The 23,611-nt window shown below is 35.1% G+C and overlaps 2 protein-coding genes and 1 long non-coding RNA gene across 4 annotated transcripts in view; all 3 read left to right on the top strand.

Annotated features, from left to right (window-relative positions):
- Positions 1–5,794: 5,794 nt before the first annotated feature.
- Positions 5,795–23,611, top strand: part of gnb5b (guanine nucleotide binding protein (G protein), beta 5b) — a 349,428-nt gene continuing 331,611 nt past the window's right edge. The window contains exon 1 of the mRNA XM_051870558.1: positions 5,795–5,878. Within this exon, the coding sequence (XP_051726518.1) occupies positions 5,839–5,878 (40 nt within the window). The 5' untranslated portion in view covers positions 5,795–5,838. The remainder of the gene's footprint in view (positions 5,879–23,611) is intronic.
- On the top strand, positions 14,920–23,162 carry LOC127499879 (trypsin-2-like). Its single transcript, XM_051870565.1, has 5 exons — positions 14,920–15,072; positions 15,189–15,339; positions 15,793–16,043; positions 16,172–16,308; positions 22,937–23,162. Exons 1-5 carry the CDS (start codon positions 15,033–15,035, stop codon positions 23,084–23,086), a joined length of 729 nt encoding a protein of 242 aa, XP_051726525.1. The 5' UTR covers positions 14,920–15,032; the 3' UTR covers positions 23,087–23,162.
- On the top strand, positions 18,385–22,926 carry LOC127499886 (uncharacterized). 2 transcript variants are annotated; one of them, XR_007926214.1, is made up of 5 exons: positions 18,385–18,743; positions 18,963–18,992; positions 19,241–19,322; positions 21,168–21,270; positions 21,628–22,926. It is a non-coding gene; the product is annotated as an uncharacterized LOC127499886 (long non-coding RNA). The 2 variants fall into 2 exon arrangements; XR_007926213.1 differs by lacking the exon at positions 21,628–22,926 and having other exon boundaries at positions 21,168–21,441.

Genomic DNA, 23,611 nt, shown 5'->3' with positions numbered 1-23,611 from the left:
ATATATATATATATATATTATATATTTAAAATTTTCATAATCAAACTTCTATAACTTTTTACAACTTTTTTTTTTACTTCTACAATAATCTGTGAAGTATTCCTTTTAAAAAGATACCTAACTTAAGTCTGTGCTCTGAAGGATTCAAGATTTTTAACAATGTAAGTGAGAAAAAGTCATTTTTATATCAATGCTCAAAAAGTGGGACAGACAATTAACAGGTAAAACAACTTTATATTTTCACAAACTTTGAAAATAAAAAGTTGTTAAACTTAGCATAGGGAGTTGAGTTGAAGAGCTCTGACATACAACACTGAAGTATTTTGTATTTTGGGTCTGTACAGTTGCTTTTGAATGGCTGTCTATAATGGTCAAATTGACCCACGAACTGTAAGAACTTATAAAATTTCTGTATGCACAATTTATTCATGTATTTTTGCCCTTGAAACCACAATTTTAAAATTCCCTGGTATTTTCATTATTAAATCTGCATGTCAAGAACATGTCAATGTCATATTTCACTCCAAAATCAAAATAAATAAATAAGAAATTATTTTTAAAAAATGCAAATGAAGAAAATAAAGAACATGAGGATTTTTTTGACATTGTGACATTTTCATAACATTCCCCCCAAATTCTTGTAAATGTAATGCAAAATATTTCATTCTCATTTCCGAATTGTAGACAAATATATACTATAATATATTATGGTGGTATTTGTTGTACTGCCTTTAATATATTCTGGTTTAAAACATATTAATAATAAAGGAACAATTAATGCATTACATGAGAATAATTTTCCTTGACATTTTCCATGGGGGTATATAATGTTTTTGTGGTGTTTGGGCTGGGTATCTGGAGACACCCTTTAAAGGGAGGGATATGTAAGGCTGGTGTTTGGTTGGGCTCTTTGTTTGCATGTGCCATTCCCATGTTTGCCATGTGCTTTGTTTTCATTTGTTACGTTGTCATTGGTTCATTGGTTTGATTAGATTCAGGTGTTGTTCATTTGCTCATTAGTAGTCTGTGTATTTATAGCCCTGATTTTCCCATGCGTCTTTGTCTAGCTTTGTCATCTTTTGATGCTGTAGTCCTCTGTTGTGAATTTCATGTTCATGCCATGTTTTATTTAGTCAAGTTTATGTTATGTTTATTTTCAAGTTATTGCTTCGTTTGTACACCTTTTGAATCATGGAATAATTTGCACTTGGGCTCAGAAAACTGACTCAGCTTCAGTGAAATACTTACACAATGTTATCAAACAAATGTTATTGGCTTATGGATATGTTTTATTGAACACATACTATTATATATTATACAATATTTTAATATTATATATTCATATATGCATATTGTATCCGCTTATACTTAAAGTGCAAAATAAATAAATAATATATATATATATATATATATATATATATATGAAGACTTTTGCTAGTTTAAGGACAGGAAAAATAAAATGGTTGCGTCCCGGTGCATGGTCTAAAAGGGTTGTCCCTATTTTCGTAATGGGTGTGTTTTGGGTGTAATGTGTAATAAAAATAAAAAATCCGCTTCCCTAGTGAGGAAACAGACCAAAGCATTTTTTTGCACCAAAGCATTTTTATCTTTATGCACACAATAATAATTTTTTACATTGTAATCCTTTTATTTTTAATATTTGGCATGTTTGTGTGCTGCTGCGTATCCCTGTGTGTGTAATAAGCAGAGTGTATGTGCGTTGTGCACCCCCATATAGGCGCAAATTACTAACACGCTTCAAACAACGAAACAAATATTGCGCCATTGACTTTAGACCAGGTTTCAGGTGGTCAATGGCGCAATTGCCTCAAAATAGTAACGTGCCAACAATGCGCCTGAACACACCTCGTTTTCAGACCAACACGCACATTGGCGCAAATGCATTTGCTGTTTAAACAACGTGGCACAGGATATGAAAATGATAACTGCGTCGGGCTGAAACTAGCAAGAAACACTTGCGTCGTGTCTGGTGCCTCATTGCGCCAGGTGTATGATAGGGCCCAATGTGTGTGTGTGTGTAGCCTACATGTTTCTTCCATCCTGGTGGGGACTTCAACTTGAATGCACACAGACTTGTGGGGACTCATGTCACCATGGGGACCTAAATTTCTGTCATGGGTAGGTTTAGGGGTAGGGTTAGTGTAGGAGAAAAGAAAATACAGTTTGTACAGTATAAAAACCATTGGTAACACTTTAGAATACTGTTCCATCATTAATGAATAACTGCACAGGAACAAATGAGTAACGCATTATTAAAACTCTAGTAACTACTATTAACTAACAAGAAACTCTGATTAATGAATTAGTAAGTAATAGTGCTCAGTTGAAGGTGGTAGTTCACTATTAGCTAATCAGTAACTACTGTTTTTTCATACCTCCCAGAGAACTACTAAGAACTACTAAATACAGGTTCATAATTAATGTGAATAATGCATAATGTATAATTAATTCTAAAGTGAAGGTCATGGTAATCCACTAGTAATGACTGAAGTATTACCAAATCCTTCAGAAGGAATTACTAATTATTTGGATCAGTATTCTAAAGTGAAGATCATGGTAACCCACTAGTAATTACTCAAGTGTTATCAAATCCATCAAAAGGAATTACTATACCAAAACATAACCTCAACAGTTTACAATGACTTCAGTAGTTACTAGAGAGTTATCATGTTTCTCACTTTAGAATACTGATCCAAATAATTAGTAATTCCTTCTGAAGGATTTGGTAATACTTGAATCATTACTAGTGTGTTACCATGACCTTTATTTTGGAATTAATGGTGATACTTTATTTTAGGGTCTTTTAACTAGTTCCTTATTAGCATGCATATTACTAGAATATTGGCTATTTATTAGTACTTATTAAGCACATATTAATGCCTTATTCTGCTTGACCTTATTCTACATTCTTAATCCTACGCAATACCTAAACTTAACAATTACCTTATTAACTATTTATAAGCAGTAAATTAGGAGTTTATTGAGGGAAAAGTCGTAGTTAATAATGAATACATGTTCCCTATACTAAAGTGTTAACGAATTAATTATATATTATTCACATTAATTATGAACCTGTATTTAGTGGTTCTTAGTAGTTCTCTGGGAGGTATGAAAAAAACAGTAGTTACTGATTAGCTAATAGTGAACTACCACCTTCAACTGAGTGCTATTACTTACTAATTCATTAATCAGAGTTTCTTGTTAGTTAATAGTAGTTACTAGAGTGTTAATAATGCATTAGTCATTTGTTCCTGTGTAGTTATTCATTAATGACAGAACAGTATTCTAAAGTGTTACCAAACCATTTTGTCTATGAAGAGTCCCCACAAGGAAACCAGACGTTTGTGTAACAGTGACAAACATTTCCACTTCTTTCTTTAATTCTCTAAACTCTACACCACCAATGACAAAACAGCCTCCACAAACCCAGATCAAGGGGAAGAGATTGGCCAAGAGTTTTCCCTCAGACTGAGAGTGGTTTTGTTGCAATGGATGAGTAAACTGAACCCACACTTAGAGTTTCAGTCACAAAAGAGATTGACTATACTAAAATTGTAGCTGTAAGGTGTACTTCATTCTGTAAGAATTATGTTTTTTTCTAGTGCTTTTTATACAATTCAAGCACATCTTTTAGTTAATACATTACTGTAGGGTTGTCAAAAGAAAGTCAATACGTAAATTTTAAAAACGTAACATACCAGTCTTTCTGCAGCACCGGTAGTATTGAATATCAGGTCAGTATGGCGCTGCTTTTAAATGCTCCCATGCGTATTTGTGTGAGTGCGCTGTGAAGACCCTCAAACAGTTTACAACGTGTTTTTGCATCATTATAGCCAACCATAGACTTTTTTGTTTAGCACGTGAATGCAACGGCCAATCTCTTACTTGTAACCAACAAAGTATAATGACGAAGTAAATAAGAGATTCATTGTGCAGCACAGACAGATTTTTTATTACAACATGAGCATCTTCTTCTTGAGATGGGCCTCAAGAATGACAAATTTGGAATGGGCTCCAGCATCCTCAGATCATTCTACACATACACTGTAGAGAGCATCCTATCCGGCTCTATTACCACCTGGTTTGGAAACAGTACTGCTGCAAACCACAAAACTCTGCAGAGGTTAGTACGAACAGCCCAGCACATTATTGCAGGTGAGCTTCCCTCCCTTCAGGACATCTACAATATCTCTCATCATCAGGAAAACGCTACAGAAGCATCAGGGCCCGCACCAGTCATCTGCGGAACAACTTCTTCCCTCAAGACCATCAGACTGCTGAACTGCAACTGTTGTGCAAATTATACCATTAACATAACACACAAATCTCCCATATGTCATCTTCCTTGTGTAATGTATATGTTTACATATTGTATTTGTTGATTCTGCTGTCAGTACTGTCTGTGAATATTATGTATATTTATTGTATATGTATGTGTACACTGTATATGTGTGTATATTGTATATTATTGTAAAACTGTATTGTTTAATTATATTTGTACAAACTTGTAAAATTGTATTGTTCTTGTATATTGTATTGCCAATGGAACTTATGCAAAATATGCAATGACCACACACCTAAGCTTTTCACACATCATTTACCTGTAAATTCTGTAGTGACAATAAAAGTGAGTTGAGTTGACTTGTGGGTCTACAATGGCCTGGCATACAAAAAGAGAGAATGAATAATTTTCAACTCATGTAATGCATTTTTTTTTTTTTTTTTCATTAAATGGTGACGAGATTAAAGAGAAAATTATTTATAAAACATTTTTTTAAGTACATTTATTTTATGATAAGTATAGTATAAATACATCAACATTTCTATGTTCTAACTGAAAATACCACATGATTGTACTTAATGCTTTCTTTTAATGGTGTTGTAAAGTAGTATAGCTTTTAGTATACATTTAGATGAAATATAGTGTACTTGAAGACAGTACAGTGGTTCATTGTTTACGGTCATGTGAAAAAGTTAGGACACCCTATTGAATTCCATGGTTTTCTGTATCAAGGCATAATAAAAAAAAGCATTAGGCCCTTGGCAGGTCTTAAAATTTGGAAAATAAAACCTCAGATGAACAACAACACATGACATAGCACACAGTTTCATTATATGTTTAGCAAAAATAAAGCCAAAATGGAAAAGCCATGGGTGACAAACTCTTACTGTTAACATAGGAATTAAGATTGAGAGTAACAGTCAGGCACTGCAAATCAAATGCCTCTGATTATACAATTTTTATGTGATGATTTATGTTGGTTTAATCACCGAATTGCATGATTTGGCTCATTTCTCCTGAGTAGTGGTGTATTTTAGACACACAGTTTTCTGAGAGGACTTGGTTTAGTAAGCATTAATATCTGACACTAACATTAATCACAGCTATTAATGGCCTTGTCATTTTCATATCACTTAGTGAGAATATTGGTTAGTTTATTTTATTTTGTTTCTATTTTTTGTCTCTTGTATTGATTGAACATTTAAGTAAACAATAAACATACTGTACAATAAAACAATAAAAAGTCTTAAGTTTTGTGTCACTCAAAAAGTAAAACAGCATTTTGGTTATCTGTTTTTATGTAAGCTTTATACTGTCATAAGTCAACGCTACCTTCCGATGCATTTTTTTTATGCCTGTGGAAAACTGAATAAGAACTGTTGTCTCACATGCTTATTGTTACTTCCGAATCATTTGTTGTGATCTTATTGGTTGTTCTGTAGGTTCTGTAGGAGTGTTAAAACAATCACTTAAAAGCATGAATGCTGGTCAAAAGTGCTCTAAAGTTGTGAACAGTCCTTCTCTCCTCCACTGCAATGAAGACTGTTGTGTTCACTTTGCTGGTTGTGGCTGTGGGTATGTAGATCTCTCTTATTAGTCATTATTTATGACAATTGTTAGTTTATGTCTACACTGACATGTATTATAAATAGTCTTTAAAATTAATAAAAGAACAATTCATTGTTTTAATGAAGTTTGCAGCACAGGTGTTACGTGTACAGAAGGGGACAGCGACACAGGAATACAGGTATTAAAGTTTATTGAACAACCAGAATGCTGACAGAGTGCAGGTGAGTGAAGACAGGTTAAAGCGTTGGCAGGTATTGATGAGGAACTGATACTTGTCTTGGTTTTGCAGGATAGGCAGATGGATGACAGACTTGGAGCTTGAGCAGACACAGATGAACTCACAGGAGACGAGGAGACAACGAGGAGTCGAGGGAACACACAGGAGACAGGTAAGTATCTTCGGAGGAGTCCTTGAAGTAAGCAGAGTGGTGAGTACCATGTGCAAACGAGACCGGACAGTGACTGTGTGAGAACGTGCGCTGTGTCTGTGAGAGTGTAGAGCCTGGCGTGTCTGTGACAACAGGTGATAAAATCATTGGAGGTTATGAATGTCCGCCCCACTCTCAGCCCTGGCAGGTGTTCCTTACGGATGGGCGTAAAGCGTGTGGAGGATCTTTGATTAATGAAAGATGGGTTGTGTCTGCTGCTCACTGCAAGTTTATGTGAGTATATAACCTCCCTTTTTAAGTTTTTTTTTAAACCTACTTCCCCATCAAACATTCCTTTTTCACAATGGAGTACCTTTTTAAGGAATCGATTAGCAAACGGTTGTTACTGTTTCCTCTTTCTGAATGTGTACACTGAAATTCAATATTCTAATAGAATAAACATTATATTAGAGCTGAGTAAAATGTTCCTTGTCAAATAGACATGAAAATCTCTACGTCCACCTGGGAAAGCACAAAGTGTATGTTACTGAAGACACAGAGCAGCGGATCAGGGTGGAGAAGGTGTTTTGTTACCCGAAATATAACGATCAGCCTGATAACAATGATATCATGCTGATCAAGCTGAGAAAGCCTGCCATCTTCAATGAGTATGTAAAGCCAATCCCTCTGACAACCAGCTGCACTTCTGCAGGGGAGCAGTGCTTGGTTTCTGGATGGGGCAAAACGTCTCGGTTACGTATGTAACCCTCGTTCCCTGAAGGAGGGAACGGAGACGTACGTTGAACGTGACCGACTGAAAGGGAACTAAAGGTGAGATGGCTGAGTAATGAAAATCTGCTTATACTTCAATATAATATTGTCAGGCATAAAAACATGCATTCAGTCATTAGATACGTAAAAGATGACAAGTTTTAGCGCTGTTCATATTCTTTTTCCAGTTGGCCCTGCTTCTGTCCTGCAGTGTTTGAATTTGCCTGTACTCTCGAGGATGCAGTGTAAGGGTGCATATGGCACGAAAATAACTGAAAACATATTCTGCGCTGGATTCATGGAGGGAGGCAAAGACTTGTGTCAGGTATGTCACTTAGTCTTCCTCTTTATATGGATTTTTTATTTTTATAAAAACACAATTTTGTCCTTTTCATTTTCCAATTTTCTTCTCAGGGGGATTCTGGTGGCCCTGTAGTGTGCAACGGAAAACTGAAAGGTGTTGTCTTATTTGGCAAAGGCTGTGCTGAGCCACGCTTTCCTGGGGTTTATGCTGAGGTGTGTCGCTACACTGACTGGATCAAAGACACCATAGCTAATAAGTAACTCTTTGTTCAGCCTGGTCGGTCCTTTAAGTTCATTTTCCTAATTATCTGCAATTAAATTCAGTTTGAAGCGTGTATGTGTTTCTATCTTTTATTTTTATATGGACATTATGTTTTTAAGCTTTTTTTTTTTTTTATGCACTCATGCACTGTTCGATTTCTGGCGACTGCCTGTATGGTCCGGGTCATATTGATTCAATACAATTGGATTCAATACAATTCCCCAAAAATCACACTATGAAAAAAAATATATACAATCATGTACAAAATAATTAACTTTTAATATCAATACTTTTCACACATTACAAAGAGTAAATATATTTATAAATATATTTTTATAAAAATGTTTTTAACCACTATTTTTAAGACTACCCCTCCCCCCACCCGTGGGACATTCACCATTATACATTTGTAACAATAATATCTTAGTCTAAACCTAAAGTAATCTTGACAAACTATATATCATTTGAAAGCTTTCAGACTCTAGTTTTCATATTTAGTGACTGATTTTCAAAAGAAATGACAGAGCAATAAATAAATAGCGATAGATTCTTCATTTGTGATGTGGTGCCAAACTATAACACAAGCTCTGATTCTTTCCATATGTTTTTTATATGTTTCAGGGATTGAATTCAAATCAAATATTAACATTACTGCCTAAACTTCTTCTAAATATGATGTCTACTTCATAAATATTTTGAAAAGTATAGAAAAATATGGTTCAGATCACTCAAACCATATATGGAAATCGAAGAGTCCTTATATGGTCACTGGTGGAGTCAGGATGTCATATAGTGAAAAAGTTTGGTACTGCGCCCAAAAAAAATCTTACTGAAAGTTCTTTTTTTTGAGATGTCAACCTAAAATTTGGCACAGAACTTGTTCAGATATTTAGCTTTGATTTTCTTGAAGTTTTAGCGTTTAACATATTTTAAAAATATATATATATTATATATATTTTAAATGTTCATAATCAAACTTCTTTAACTTTTTTTAAACTTTAATTTTACAACTTTTTTTTTTTTTTACTTCTACAATAATCTGTGAAGTGTTCCCTTTAAAAAGATACCTAACTTAAGTCTGTGCTCTGAAGTATTCAAGATTTTTAACAATGTAAGTTAGAAAAGTCATTTTCATATCAATGCTCAAAAAGTGGGACAGACAATTAACAGGTAAAACAACTTTATATTTTCACAAACTTTGAAAATAAAAAGTTGTTAAACTCAGCATAGGGACTAGAGTTGAAGAGCTCTGACATACAACACAGAAGTGTTTTGTATTTTGGGTCTGTACAGTTGCTTTTGAATGGCTGTCTATAATGGTCAAATTGACCCACGAACTGTAAGAATGTATAACATTTCTGTATGCACGATTTATTCATGTATTTTTTGCCTTTGAAATCACAATTTTAAAATTCCCTGGTATTTCCAGGTTTTCTGGGAACCCTGAATCTCATTTTGTGTAAGCAAGATTCAGTTATTTACAGAAATGTTTACAGAAATTTACAATGCTTTTGACAAATTCACTTTCAAGCTTTTAGATCTAATGAGCAAATTTTTATTATTAAATCTGCATGTCAAGAACATGTCAATGTCACATTTCACTCCAAACTCAAAAGAAACAAATAAGAAATTATTTTTAAAAAATGCAAATGAAGAAAATAAAGAACATGAGGATTTTTTTGACATTGTGACATTTTCATGACATTCCTCCCAAATTCTTGTAAATGTAATGCAAAATATTTCATTCTCAATTCCGTATTGTAAACAAATATATACTATTATATATTATGGTGGTATTTGTTGTACTGCCTTTAATATATTTTGGTTTGAAACATATTAATAATAAAGGAACAATTAATGCATTACATGAGAATTATTTTCCGTGGGGGTATATAATGTTTTTGTGGTGTTTGGGCTGGGTGTCTGGAGACACCCTTTAAAGGGAGGGATATGTAAGGCTGGTGTTTGGTTGGGCTCTTTGTTTTCATGTGCCATTCCCACATTTGCCATGTGCTTTGTTTTCATTTGTTACGTTGTCATTGGTTCATTGGTTTGATTAGATTCAGGTGTTGTTCATTTGCTCATTAGTAGTCTGTGTATTTATAGCCCTGATTTTCCCATGCGTCTTTGTCTAGCTTTGTCATCTTTTGATGCTGTAGTCCTCTGTTGTGAATTTCATGTTCATGCCATGTTTTATTTAGTCAAGTTTATGTTATGTTTATTTTCAAGTTATTGCTTCGTTTGTACACCTTTTGAATCATGGAATAAACTGCACTTGGGCTCAGAAAATTGACTCAGCTTCAGTGAAATCCTTACACAATATTATCAAATAAATGTTATTGGCTTATAGATATGTTTTATTGAACACATACTACAATATTTTAATATTATATATTCATATATACATATTGTTTCAGCTTATACTTAAAGTGCAAAATAAATAAATAAATAATATTCCCTAGTGAGGAAACAGACCATCTACGGGAAAAGCCAGATTCCACCAAAGCATTTTTATCTTTATGCACACAATAATAATCTTTTACATTGTAATCCTTTTATTTTTAATATTTGGCATGTTTGTGTGCTGCTGTGCATCCCTGTGTGTGTAATAAGCAGAGTGTATGCGCGTTGTGCACCCCCATATAGGTGCAAATTACTAACGCGCTTTAAACGACAAAACAAATATTGCGCCATTGACTTTAGACCAGGTTTCAGGTGGTCAAAATAGTAATGCACCAACAATGCGCCTGAACACACCTCATTTTCAGACCAACATGTCCATGGGCGCAAATGTATTTGCTATTTAAACAACGTGGCGCAGGATGCGAAAATGATAACTGCATTGGCCTGAAACTAGCAAAAAACACTTGCGTCATGCCTGGCACCTCATTGCGCCGGGTGTATGATAGGGCCCAATGTGTGTGTGTGTGTAGCCTATATGCTTCTTATATCTCTGTGGGGACTTCAACTTGAATGCACACAGACTCGTGGGGACTCATGTCACTGTGGGGACCTAAATTGAGGTCCCCATGGGGAAACAAGCTTAAAAATCATACAGAATGAGTTAGGGTTTTTTTTTTTTTTTTTTTAATGCAAAAAGTTTTCTGTCATGGGTAGGTTTAGGGGTAGGGTTAGTGTAGGGGGATAGAAAATACAGTTTGTACAGTATAAAAACCATTGGTAACACTTTAGAATACTGTTCCGTCATTAATGAATAACTGCACAGGAACAAATGAGTAATGCATTATTAACACTCTAGTAACTACTATTAACTAACAAGAAACTAAGTAAGTGCTCAGTTGAATATGGAAATTCACTATTAGCTAACCAGTAACTACTGTTTTTTTCATACCTCCCAGAGAACTACTAAGAACTACTCTATACAGGTTCATAATTAATGTGAAAAGTGCATAATTAATTCTAAAGTGAAGATCATGGTAACCCACTAGTAATGACTGAAGTATTACCAAATCCTTCAAAAGGAATTACTAATTATTTGGATCGGTATTCTAAAGTGAGAAACATGATAACTTTTTAGTAACTACTGAAGTCATTGTAAACTTTTGAGGTTTTTGTAAAGTGTTGGATAGTAATAATTCAAAAGTTACTACATAGTTCTAAAGGAACTACTACTTATTTGGATCAGTATTCTAAAGTGAAGATCATGGTAACCCACTAGTAATTACTCAAGCGTTATCAAATCCATCAAAAGGAATTACTATACCAAACTGTACAAAAACATACAAAAACCTCCAAAGTTTACAATGACTTCAGTAGTTAGAGAGTTATCATGTTTCTCACTCTAGAATACTGATCCAAATAATTAGTAATTCCTTCTGAAGGATTTAGTAATACTTGAATCATTACTAGTGTGTTACCATGACCTTTACTTTAGAATTAATTATACATTATGCATTATTCACGTTTATTATGAACCTGTATTTAGTGGTTCTTAGTAGTTCTCTGGGAGGTATGAAAAAACAGTAGTTACTGATTAGCTAATAGTGAACTACCATATTCAACTGAGCGCTATTACTTACTAATTCATTAATCAGAGTTTCTTGTTAGTTAATAGTAGTTACTAGAATGTTAATAATGCATTAACCATTTGTTCCTGTGTAGTTACCAAACCATTATGTCTATGAAGAGTCCCCACAAGGAAACCAGACGTGTGCATGTGTGTAACATTTCCACTTCTTTCTTTAATTCTCTAAACTCTACACCACCAATGACAAAACAGCCTCCACAAACCCAGATCAAGGGGAAGAGATTGGTCAAATGTTTTCCCACAGGTTGAGAGTGGTTTTGTTGCAATGGATGAGTAAACGGAACTCACAGTTTCAGTCACAAAGAGATTATGACTAAAACTGTAGCTGTAAGGTGTACTTCATTCTGTAAGAATTATGTTTTTTCTAGTGCTTTTTATACAATTCAAGCACATCTTTTAGCTAATACATTACTGTAGGGTTGTCAAAAGAAAGTCGATACTTAAATTTTTTAAAACATAACGTACCAGTCTTTCTACAGTACCGGTAGTATTGAATATCAGGTCAATCTGGCGCTGCTTTCAAATGCTCCCATGCGTGTTTATGTGACTGTTTACAACGTGTTTACAACATGTTTTTGCAGCATTGTAGCCAATCACAGACTTTTTTGTTTAGGACTTGAATGCAATGGCCAATATCTTATTTATAACCAACAAAGTATAATGACGAAGTAAATAAGAGATTCATTGTGCAGCACAGACAGATTTTTTGATTATAACAGGAGTTTTCTCTCAGTCGGTGAGCTTGTGCTGCAGCTGAACTGAAGTGATATGAGCTTCATTGATTATAAAAGCATCACTCTTTGCTCGCTTTCTGTATATAGCCCATTCGCAATTTGAATAAAGGTTTATTTTTCATTCTGCAAAGTACACACTTCAAAGTTTGAGAGTGACAACTGTATTAAAATGAGAGATTGAATCTGGAACTGTGATGTTTGACAACGTACGAGACAAAAAAAATCTGATTTTCATTTTATTAATAACTTTTCAGTTAAATTTTTAATGCAATGCTTATTTAACTGAACAGTATTTGAAGGCTACATGCTAATGTTTTAATGTATTATTTACTTATAATCATTAATTGCATTAAAATGAACTAATTACATTTATTTAATATATTTAATTTTCAAATTGTTAAATTAAGAAAAAGCAACAAAATAGTTACAACAGTTTTTGCTATGGTACTGAAATTGGTACAGAGAATCGTGAAATTTGACTGGTATTGGTACCGACTACTGGAATTTTGCTAAATTACTGAATTAATTGCACAACTCAGCTATTGCTTGGACTCCAGATAATCTCTTATGTCAATCTCACAATGTCAGATAAATTGTCTGGAATGATTTTAACTAAAACAGGAGCCCATATTTTCTTTTTTATTGACACTTTATATTGAAGATTATTGATACAGTCAGTTGTCGACAAAAGTTTTCAGATAATACTGCACTTGTATTAGGTGTGTGAAGAAGGCCCATCTTCTTCTTGAGATGACTCAAGAACGACAAATTCAGAATGGGCTCCAGCATCCTCAGATCGTTCTACATGCATTTTAGAGAGCATCCTATCTGGCTCTATTACCACCTGGTTTGGAAACAGTACTGCTGCAAAAAGCAAAGCTCTGCAGAGTTATAGTACGAACAGCCCAGCACATTATTGCAGGTGAGCTTCCCTCCCTCCAGGACATCTACAATATGCGCTGTCTAGGGAAAGCCCAGAAGATCATCAAAGATTCTAGCCATCCTAGTCACTGACTCCTCTCATCATCAGGAAAACGCTACAGAAGCATCAGGGCCCACACCAGTCGTCTGTGGAACAACTTCTTCCCTCAAGGCCATCAGACTGCTGAACTGCAACTGATGCACTAAAAGTGTTGTACAAACTATACCATTAACATAACACACAAATCTCTCATATGTCATCTTCCTTGTGTAATGTTTACATATTGTATTTGTTGATTCTGCTGTCAGTACTGTCTGTGCCTATTATGTATATTTATTGTATATGTATGTGTACACTGTATATGTGCGTATATTGTAAATTATTGTAAAACTGTATTGTTTAATTATATTTGTACAAACTTGTAAAATTGTATTGTTCTTGTATATTGTATTGCCAATGTAACTTATGCAAAATATGCAATGACCACGCACCTAAGCTTTTCACACATCATTTACCTGTAAATTCTGTAGTGACAATAAAAGTGAGTTGAGTTGACTTGTGGGTCTGCAATGACCTGGCATACAAAAAGAGAGAATGAATAATTTTCAACTCATGTAATGCTTTTTTTTTTAGTTAAATGGTGACGAGACTAAAGAGATAATTATTGATAACTTTATTTTTTTAAGTAAACTATTTTATGATTAGTATAAATACATCAACATTTCTATGTACTAACTGAAAATACCACATGATTGTACTTAATTAATGCTTTCTTTTAATGGTGTTGTAAAGTAGTAAAGCTTTTAGTATACATTTAGATGAAATATAGTGTACTTTAAGACAGTACAGTGGTTCATTGTTTACAATCATGTGAAAAAGTTAGGACACCCTATTGAATTCCATGGTTTTCTGTATCAAGGCATAATAAAAAAAATCATCTGGTCCTTGGCAGGTCTTAAAATTTGGAAAATAAAATGAACAACAACACATGACATAGCACACAGTTTCATTATATGTTTAGCAAAAATAAAGCCAAAATGGAAAAGCCATGGGTGACAAACTTAGGACACTCTTACTGTTAACATAGGAATTAAGATTGAGAGTAACAGTCAGGCACTGCAAATCAAATGCCTCTGATTATACAATTTTTCAAAAATGTGACGATTAATGTTGGTTTAATCACAGAATTGCATGATTTGGCTCATTTTCCTGTGGACCCCTTGTGTTCCTGAGTAGTGGTGTATTTTAGACACACAGTTATCTGAGAGGACTTGGTTTAGTAAGCATTAATATCTGACACTAACATTAATCACTGCTTTAAGCTAGCTATTAATGGCCTTGTCATTTTCATATAACTTATATATTGGTTAGTTTATTTATTTTGTTTCTATTTTTTTCTCTTGTATTGATTGAACCTTTAAGTAAACAAAGAACATACTGTACAATAAAACAATAAAAAGTCTTAAGTTTTGTTTCACTCAAAAAGTAAAACAGCATTTTGGTTATCTGTTTTTATGTAAGCTTTATACTGTCATAAGTCAATGCTTCCTTCCGGTGCATTTTTTTATGCCTATGGAAAACTGAATAAGAATTGTTGTCTCACATGCTCATTGTTACTTCCGAATCATTTGTTGTGATCTTATTGGTTGTTCTGTAGGTGTGTTGAAACAATCGCTTAAAAGCATGAATGCTGGTCTTGAACTTTGCAGAAGTGCTCTAAAGTTGTGAACAGTCCTTCTCTCCTCCTCTGCAATGAAGACTGTTGTGTTCACTTTGCTGGTTGTGGCTGTGGGTATGTAGATCTCTCTTATTAGTCATTATTTATGACAATTTTTAGTTTATGTCTACACACATGTATTATAAACAGTCTTTAACATTAATAAACAAATAATTCATTTTTTAATTAAGTTTGCAGCACAGGTGATAAAATCATTGGAGGCTATGAATGTCCGCCCCACTCTCAGCCATGGCAGGTGTTCCTTGCGGATGACTGTTACGAATGTGGAGGATCTTTGATTAATAAAAGATGGGTTGTGTCTGCTGCTCACTGCGACTTCGCGTGAGTATATAACCTCCCTTTTTAAGTCTTAAAGTAATCAATTAGCAACAGGTTGTTATTGTTTCCCATTTCTAAATCTGTACACTAAAAAAATTGCAGAATTTCTACACAAAAGGCTGTCAAAAAAGTCACACATTCAGTACTTTAATAAAGATGAGAATTCATTAGTCTACCAACCACTGGCATCCAGCTCTAGTTTTGAATATTTTAGTTTTGAAAAAATTTACATTTGTGTACAGACTCTTTTCTGGCTTCAAGAAATAATCAACACATTTTTATTTTTTTACCATTCACCATACTAATGGAGAACTTTTATTATCTGTAATTTTCTTGGCATAACCAGTCTCTAAGGGTATGTATTTGAGACTATCTACAGACCTAATATGTAGGTAGTCAATATTCTGATAAACACTGCATTAGGGCTGAGTTAAATATGTCTTCCTTGTCAAATAGATTTTCGCGTGTCATCGTCCACCTGGGAAAGCACAACAGATCTGTTAATAAAGCCACAGAGCAGCAGATCGGGGTGGAGAAGGTGATTCGTTACCCGAAATATAACGATCAGCCTCATAACAATGACATCATGCTGATCAAGCTGAAAAAGCCTGCCATCTTCAACAAGTATGTAAAGCCAATCCGTCTGACAACCAGCTGCACTTCTGCAGGGGAGCAGTGCTTAGTTTCTGGATGGGGCGACACTGGAGGTGAGATGGCTGAGTAATAAAAATCTTCTTATACTTTAATATAATATTGTCAGGCATAAGAACATGCATTCAGTCATTAGATACGTAAAAGATGACAAGATTTAGCGCTGTTCATATTGTTTTTCCAGTTGGCCCTGCTTCTGTCCTGCAGTGCTTGAAGTTGCCTGTACTCTCAAAGACGCAGTGTAAGGGTGCATATGATACATTAATAACTGAAAACATGTTCTGCGCTGGATTCATGGAGGGAGGCAAAGACTCGTGTCAGGTATGTTACTTAGTCTTCACTGTAAAACTTCTAACAGTACATTATAATTTCTAACAGTATTATACTGTATTTTCATAAAACAGTAACATGCTGTATATTTCACAGAATGTCTGTAAATATACAGCAATTTTCTGTTTTCAGCCTGTTTCACTCGTAATACAGTATCAATACTGTAGAGGCATTGCATTATGGGATTGATTTTTTTTTTTTTTTTTTTCACGCTCATTTCAAATTTCTAGGCCAGGCATACATTTTAGCATCTCTCCCAACGCTTTTAGTGTTTCACGACATGTCGACTCTTCAGGGTTTAATGTGATCATTAAACAATATTTGAGTGAATATAGTGTGCAGTTTTAAAGGGAACCCCTGGTGTTAAGACTTGTATGGCTTAATATAATGTAAATTATGTCTGTTACTGAAATATGTAGTAGAAAACCCATGAAAGATTGAAGTTATTTAAAAAATCCATTACATATTTGGACAATGGGCGGCGCCATTTTGTTTGCGTTCTATGTCGATGACGTCAAATGGTTGCACTCTGTCAGCTACTTACATTACTCTATGGCTATTTTACCGCAACACAACTCGGAATATAATATACGATGCCACATTGTGCAGCTTTTTGTTGTAATTTTCAGTCGATGAGCCACAAGAGAAGCGATGTAAGTGTTTACTGCTTTACTAGTGATAAGAAGAGGAGAAAAGAATGAGAAGTTGTGAAGAATGTGGACGAATAAAACTTCCTAAAGATTCGCGTCTTTGTTCTCTTCACTTTAGCCCTGATGACTTTGAGGCTTTTAGTAGACCACAGCTGAAAGAACTTACAGTTGCCGATGGATATAAGTGTATGCTTTAACCAAATGCCGCACCTGTCGTGGAGCCTGTCATGGGCAGCCTATAACACATCTGGATTGAGACAGACGGCCTCAAAGCTCGCGTGTGTGCTGTGATGGACGAGATATCTGTGATCGCATAAAATAGTAGCATCTTCTCAGCATGTTTAACTGTGTGTAATGCATTCAGGTGATCAGACGATTTTTACACACCATACAACAGTAGTTCGAATTGCCACAGAGACATTGCACGTCTTCGATGTTTTCATCCTCACTAATTTTGCGCTCTGGCTGAATTGAAAAGGCTGATGACTTGTATGCGTTACAAGATTACCATTGCACCAAAACATACAGATGAAAAATAATCAAAGGCATCAGGGCTAAAGTGGAGAGAACATCACACCTGGTCACTTCATGCTTTTTCTGTGATCGGATAGCTATCTGATTTATAAAAACGATTGCATTTACACTTGGCAAAATATAGCCTATCCGATCTTCAATTCCTGCGCTATATGCAGATTTAATGGAGTTCACGTCACCGAAAGCAACAAATATGAGCTGCATTTTATTGATAAGCTAATTTCAAAATCAAGACCGCAATCGGAGAGAGCACGGCAGCAACACTGGTAAGATCATTTAGTCTCATTACTTTTAATGAAGATGATTGTGTTGTGAGCGCCTACTTAGGCTACTTTCAGTTTGATTTGCGGCAGTTTGCACGTTGTCTTGCTGAATAGAAAATCAGCTGCTCATCTGCGGTGATGCACGTGCTGCAGTAGCGCTGTTATATCTGGCTATTACACTATTTAACCTATAACACGCTCTCACATGTTTATTATTTATTTATTTATTTGTATTTTTGGGAGGAGTTAAATTTACACACGTGGTTTCAACAACCAGATGCATTTAGACCTGTTCAGTTTTGAAAGGAATGCGTCCCGGACCACCTCCTGAAGTGGTTTGAGTGATCAGATTTATATCTGTCTCGAGTGCGTTTTGGGGGGCATTTAGACCTGTTTTTTTCACGATCGGATAGCTATCCGATCAGAGAAAACGCATGAAGTGACCAAGTGTAAACAGGCCCAAAGACGCGGATCTTTGAAAGTTTTATTCGTCCACATTCTGCACAACTCTGCACAACCAAAAGCTGCACAATGTGGCATCATATATTATATTTTGAGTTGTGTTGCGGTAAAATAGCCATAGAGTAATGTAAGAAGCTGACATTGTGCAACCATTTGACGTCATCGACATAGAACGCAAACAAAATGGCGCTGCCCATTGTCCAAATATGTAATGGATTTTTTTAATAACGTAAATCTTTCATGGGTTTTCTACTACATATTTCAGTAAGAGACATCATTTACATTATATTAAGCCATACAAGTCTTAACACCAGGGGTTCCCTTTAAGCTTTTGTGAGCGTTAGTTCGCTTTTGAAGCATCGGTTTGCCCGGAGGCGCGGGGTGACTGTTCGAGAACGCGGGCACTGCTGAGAAGACGGAGATGTTATTTTCCGCCTGATTAATCAAAACGTTTGCGCCTGTGTCGAGAAAAAGCAACACGAGAAGACGGATAAACTATTGTTCGGCTGAGAATACGGTAAGTCAGTCTTTTCTGGAACTTTTCGTTCGCATTTCTACTTTGTCATGAATGGTTTGATCTTGAAATGTTAAACTTTTGTTTCTCATGAGCAAACGGTTAACGTCACTGTTCTCAGTAACATTAATGTTTCATGTTATAGGCAAACGTTAGCATATGTTATTCTTACAACCTGATTTGTAAACTGTTTTGTTTTTAACTTTTTTTTTTTCGTTTCAGGCTGAATCAACTTATAACTCCATTATTTACGTAAGTGTTGTGCTTATTTTATGCTTATTATCAGGTTTATGACAAAGAATTAAGTGAATAAACGATTTTATTTAGTCAGTTATTTTAAGGATTATTTTAAGATGCATCTTTTCTGAAGTGTAACTGAGATCATATGCTTAGCTGTGAGTCCTTGTGTTCACAGAAATGCTATGGTGAATGTATGCACAATATTCACTTCTCTCTCTTTATCGCTTTCTCTCTCTCTCTCTTTGCTTTTCTGCTTTTAGGCTCTTTGACATATACCCTGAACATGGCTCAAGAACCAGGAAGGGGGGAAAATGACCTTCTGTGAAATATGGTTTTGTTAATGTAAGTACTACCTAATTTCACGTGATGTAGTCAGGTTTATGGCAAGGAATGGGCTACTTGCACTGAGGCTTGTAACACACTTACGTTTTGAAATAATACAGCTTGCCTATTTCTGCTTATTTTTAATGTACTGTAATTAACCTAGTTGATTAAATGAGCGTCCACAGGAAAATTCCGGATATTTTCAGAGACAGAAGAAGAGATATTCTGATGATTACTGTGTATAGAATTTTCCAAACTTAATGAAACTAGAATTTTTAATCCAGCACAAGCTGATCTGAGAAAGCAGTGGCCTGGTAAACATAGGTGATTATTTAAGCACACGGTATCAGTGCTCTAAATTAGTGATCGATGCTGCAGTGTGTGAGACCTGATGAATAAGATCAGAACAAACCTTCATTTAATTGTATTAAATATTTTAATCCCTATTTTTCATTGACAATCATTTCACTGTGTGTAATTCACACAATTCTTAGTATTCAAATTCTTAATATTCAAAGTATATTTGTCAGTCCGCTGTCAGTGTGTTACTGTTTAAATGGTTAGTTCACCCAAAAATGAAAATTCTGTCATTAATTACTCACCCTCATGTCGTTCCACACCCGTAAGACCTTCGTTCATCTTCAGAACACAAATTAAGATATTTTTGATGAAATGCGAGAGCTATGTGTCACATGTCACAGAGACACATGTAGGCTATTACTTTAATAATGTGTTTCCTACCATTATTGACCTTAAATGTGTAAGTTGTGCTGCTGTCTATGGAGGGGTCAGACAGCTCTCAGATTTCATCAAAAATATCTTTATTTGTGTTCCAAAGATGAACAAAGGTCTTACAGGTGTGGAACGACACGATGGCAAGTAATTAACAACAGAAATTTAATTTTTGGGTAAGATTAATTTAAATATTTAACATTACTAAATGTCTTGAGGCAGGTACCACTTATTTATTTAACTATTTTAAAAGACTGGAATAAGAGCACCAACACACACAAGCTTATTCTTATCCTTACTTTATCAAATTCATTTAAAATGTAAATTCAGCAGGTATAAAATATGAGAAAAACAGTAAGAGAAGAACAGTTAATGAGAAGACGAGCACTGGACTGCAGCAGGTTAGTGGTGTATGTAGCTGAGCTGAATGCTTTTACCAGAAACTCCCGAGATGTAATAAGTACAACGCGGAAGTAGTTGTGCATATAGTCCATTCAATGAATGAATGATTTCATAATGATGGGCAGATCGAGGCTTCCTGTAATGTGTCGAGGCTTCGAAACAATCTGACACCCGTCTCCACGGTGACCCCTAGTGGTCAGAACGTTGCAAATGCAACAAAACTCAGGCCAAACATGCATAAAAACACTTTTTACAAATGTATTGCAAAAGTTTTATTGAAAGTAAAATCTATCAAATGCAATTAACTAATCATCTAATAAGATTAAATATAGAGTGTCTGTATAATATGTGTTCTTTTATCAATTTTCAAGGCTTGTTTCTCTGTTCCATGGCTCAAGCTATACAGGCCAATAAGAGATCAATAACTACCATTATTCATTTTAATTATTCTAATACTAAACATCTAAACATCACATAAAACATCTACAAATGTATAAAACCATAGGGTAAAGCCCATAGACACTTGTTCAATAGTTCTCAGTGAATCTGCATGATTCATGGGTTCACTTTATCATCGCCCTCTACCGATGAACCATTGAAATTGAAAACTGTTTTGAAAACTGTTTTGAAACGTTTCGAAACAGTGATGACGTAATGAAGCATCATTTACTAAAATCATTACTGTTTTCTCTCTCTCTCTCCTTTTTCTTCCTCTTTTCTGCTTTTTAGGCACTTTGACACCAATAACGAACATGGCTCAAGAAACAAGAAGGGAAAGTGACTTCCAAGACTGGCAACACTGTGCAAAAAAAGGAGCAGTACTGAAAAACTTGTAGGCCTGCTATTTGTTTTTACTCCACATTTGAAAAAATGTTAAAAGTAAATAAGATTGCTGTATTATTCATTGATAACTGTTGAGTGAATTTAAAATGTTGACCTTTCAAAGTTGCAATTTTCTGCTTTTTTCCTTAAAAAAAATAAATAAAAGTTTTAAGACTCTGTATGGTGTATGTTGCTTTCCATTTCCTTTGCCATAGTGAAGCTGGGAAATTTTTCCTCTTCCCCTGCTCCTCTGACCTGTGGCCTTCCACAAGGCTCTATTTTAACTCCCTCTCTTTTCTCTCTGTACATGCTGCCTCTGGGCTCTATTTTACGAAGACATGGTGTGTCTTTTCATTTTTTTACGCAGATGACACTCAAATCTATCTTCCGGTCAAGAAAAATAACTCCACTGCGATCACTTCTCTTCTCCAATGTTTGGAGGAGGTTAAATTATGGCTAGCCCAAAATTTCCTCTTCTTAAACGAGGACAAGACCGAGGTAATTGTTTTCAGTCCAAATGAGAACTCTCAGTGTATAAGCCCTGAGCTAGAAAGTTTATCCGTTTTTAGATCCTCACGGGTGCAGAACCTAGGTGTTATTATTGACCAGCATTTAAAATTTGATAGACATATCTCCTCTGTTATTGGATCCAGTTTTTACCAGCTTCGTTTACTGTCTAAAATTAAAAACTTTCTCTCTCCAAAAACTTTAGAAATGGCTGTTCATGCGTTTGTTACGTCGTGTCTAGATTACTGCAATTCTTTATATTGCGGTATATCTAAATCTCAAATTGCGCGACTTCAGCTTGTCCAAAATGCTGCAGCTAGACTTCTTTTAAAGTGTCGTAAACATGAACACATAACTCCAATTCTTAGATCCCTTCACTGGTTGCCGATTTGTCAGAGAATAGACTTTAAAATTCTCCTTTACGTTTATAAATCCCTACATAACAAAGCTCCTGTCTGTTTATCTGAACTTCTTCATCCTTATACTCCATCTAGAAGCCTACGATCCTGTGACTTGGCCTTGTTGGTGGTTTCTCGCGCTAGACTAAAGCATTTGCGGTGGCAGGGCCTCGACTCTGGAATACCCTGCCCTTAGAGATTAGACTGGCCCCTTCCTTGTCTACCTTTAAGTCCTTGCTAAAAACTTTTTTATTTTCCTTAGTGTATTGACTACTGTGATATGTTACATTTTTAAATGGGTGGTTTTAAATTTTTCTCTGATTTATTTTCCATGTATGTGTAATATTCTTGCTCTTCTGTAAAGCACTTTGGTCAGCCTGGGGGCTGTTGTAAATGTGCTATACAAATAAAATTGAAATTGAAATGGAAATAACATAATAACAAAAGTATAGTTTTAATTATTTAATGACAAATATAAGTGCAGTATGAAAAGCTGTATAAATGCAGTTAATAGCTGTAGATAAACAGTATAATACTGTAAAAGTACATAATATTACAGCAGGATACTGTATTTGGTAATTACAGTACTATACTGTAAATGTTGTTTACAGAAGTAGTACTGTAAAAATACAGTAAGTGGCTGGCAACCCAGCTGCCAGTATTTTACTGTAAATTTACAATGAAAAGTTTTACAGTGTTCCTCTTTATATGGATTTTATATTTTTATAAAAACACAAATTTGTCCTTTTCATTTTCCAATTTTCTTCTCAGGGGGATTCTGGTGGCCCTGTAGTGTGCAACGGGAGACTGAAAGGTGTTGTTTCCTTTGGTGAAGGCTGTGCTAAGCCACGCTTTCCTGGGGTTTATGCTGAGGTGTGTCGCTACACTGACTGGATCAAAGACACCATAGCTAATAACTAACTCTTTGTTCAGCCTGGTCGGTCCTTTACAAGATAATTTTTCTAATTATCTGCAATTAAATTCAGTTTGAAGCATGTATGTGTTTCTGTCTTTTATATTTGTATGGACATTATGTTTTTAAGCATTTTTTAATCATGTTTGCTCCCCACCCCTTACACTGTGCTGCTACAGCAGCATGGCAAAATTAAGTACCCCATCATGTGGGTGTGCATGTCACATGGAAAACATTCAAAGCCTCAGAGTATCGACAACAAGGCCATCAGAAGATGTAATTTCTTACATACAGTCGCTAGTTGACTAAAATTCCCATTACAATGTTAGAATGTTATGGCTTAGCAGACAGCCAATCGCATCTGTTGCCACATATGCACATGGTTTGTACAGTCACAGAAACACTGTGTGTCACAGTCACTGAAAACCAATCCAACCGTCTCCATTGACTTTGTATTGCGTGAAGCTGTATCCTTGTCATTTCTGACTTATTACAAAAAAACAGAACAATGTCTAAAAGTTATGTGACGGTGT

This window comes from Ctenopharyngodon idella, chromosome 18 (genome assembly GCF_019924925.1).
Source record: "Ctenopharyngodon idella isolate HZGC_01 chromosome 18, HZGC01, whole genome shotgun sequence".
Lineage (NCBI taxonomy): Eukaryota > Metazoa > Chordata > Actinopteri > Cypriniformes > Xenocyprididae > Ctenopharyngodon > Ctenopharyngodon idella.
Note: the sequence above shows the minus strand (reverse complement) of the source record. Positions and strands in the feature narration are given on the sequence as shown.

Excerpts from the sequence above, each read along its gene's own strand:
- LOC127499879 (XM_051870565.1), top strand. The coding sequence starts at position 15,033 with ATGAAGACTGTTGTGTTCACTTTGCTGGTTGTGGCTGTGG. Across the intron at positions 15,340-15,792 it reads GCTGCTCACTGCGACTTCGC|ATTTTCGCGTGTCATCGTCC; the intron begins GTGAGTATATAA and ends CTTGTCAAATAG. Across the intron at positions 16,309-22,936 it reads GAGGCAAAGACTCGTGTCAG|GGGGATTCTGGTGGCCCTGT; the intron begins GTATGTTACTTA and ends TTTTCTTCTCAG.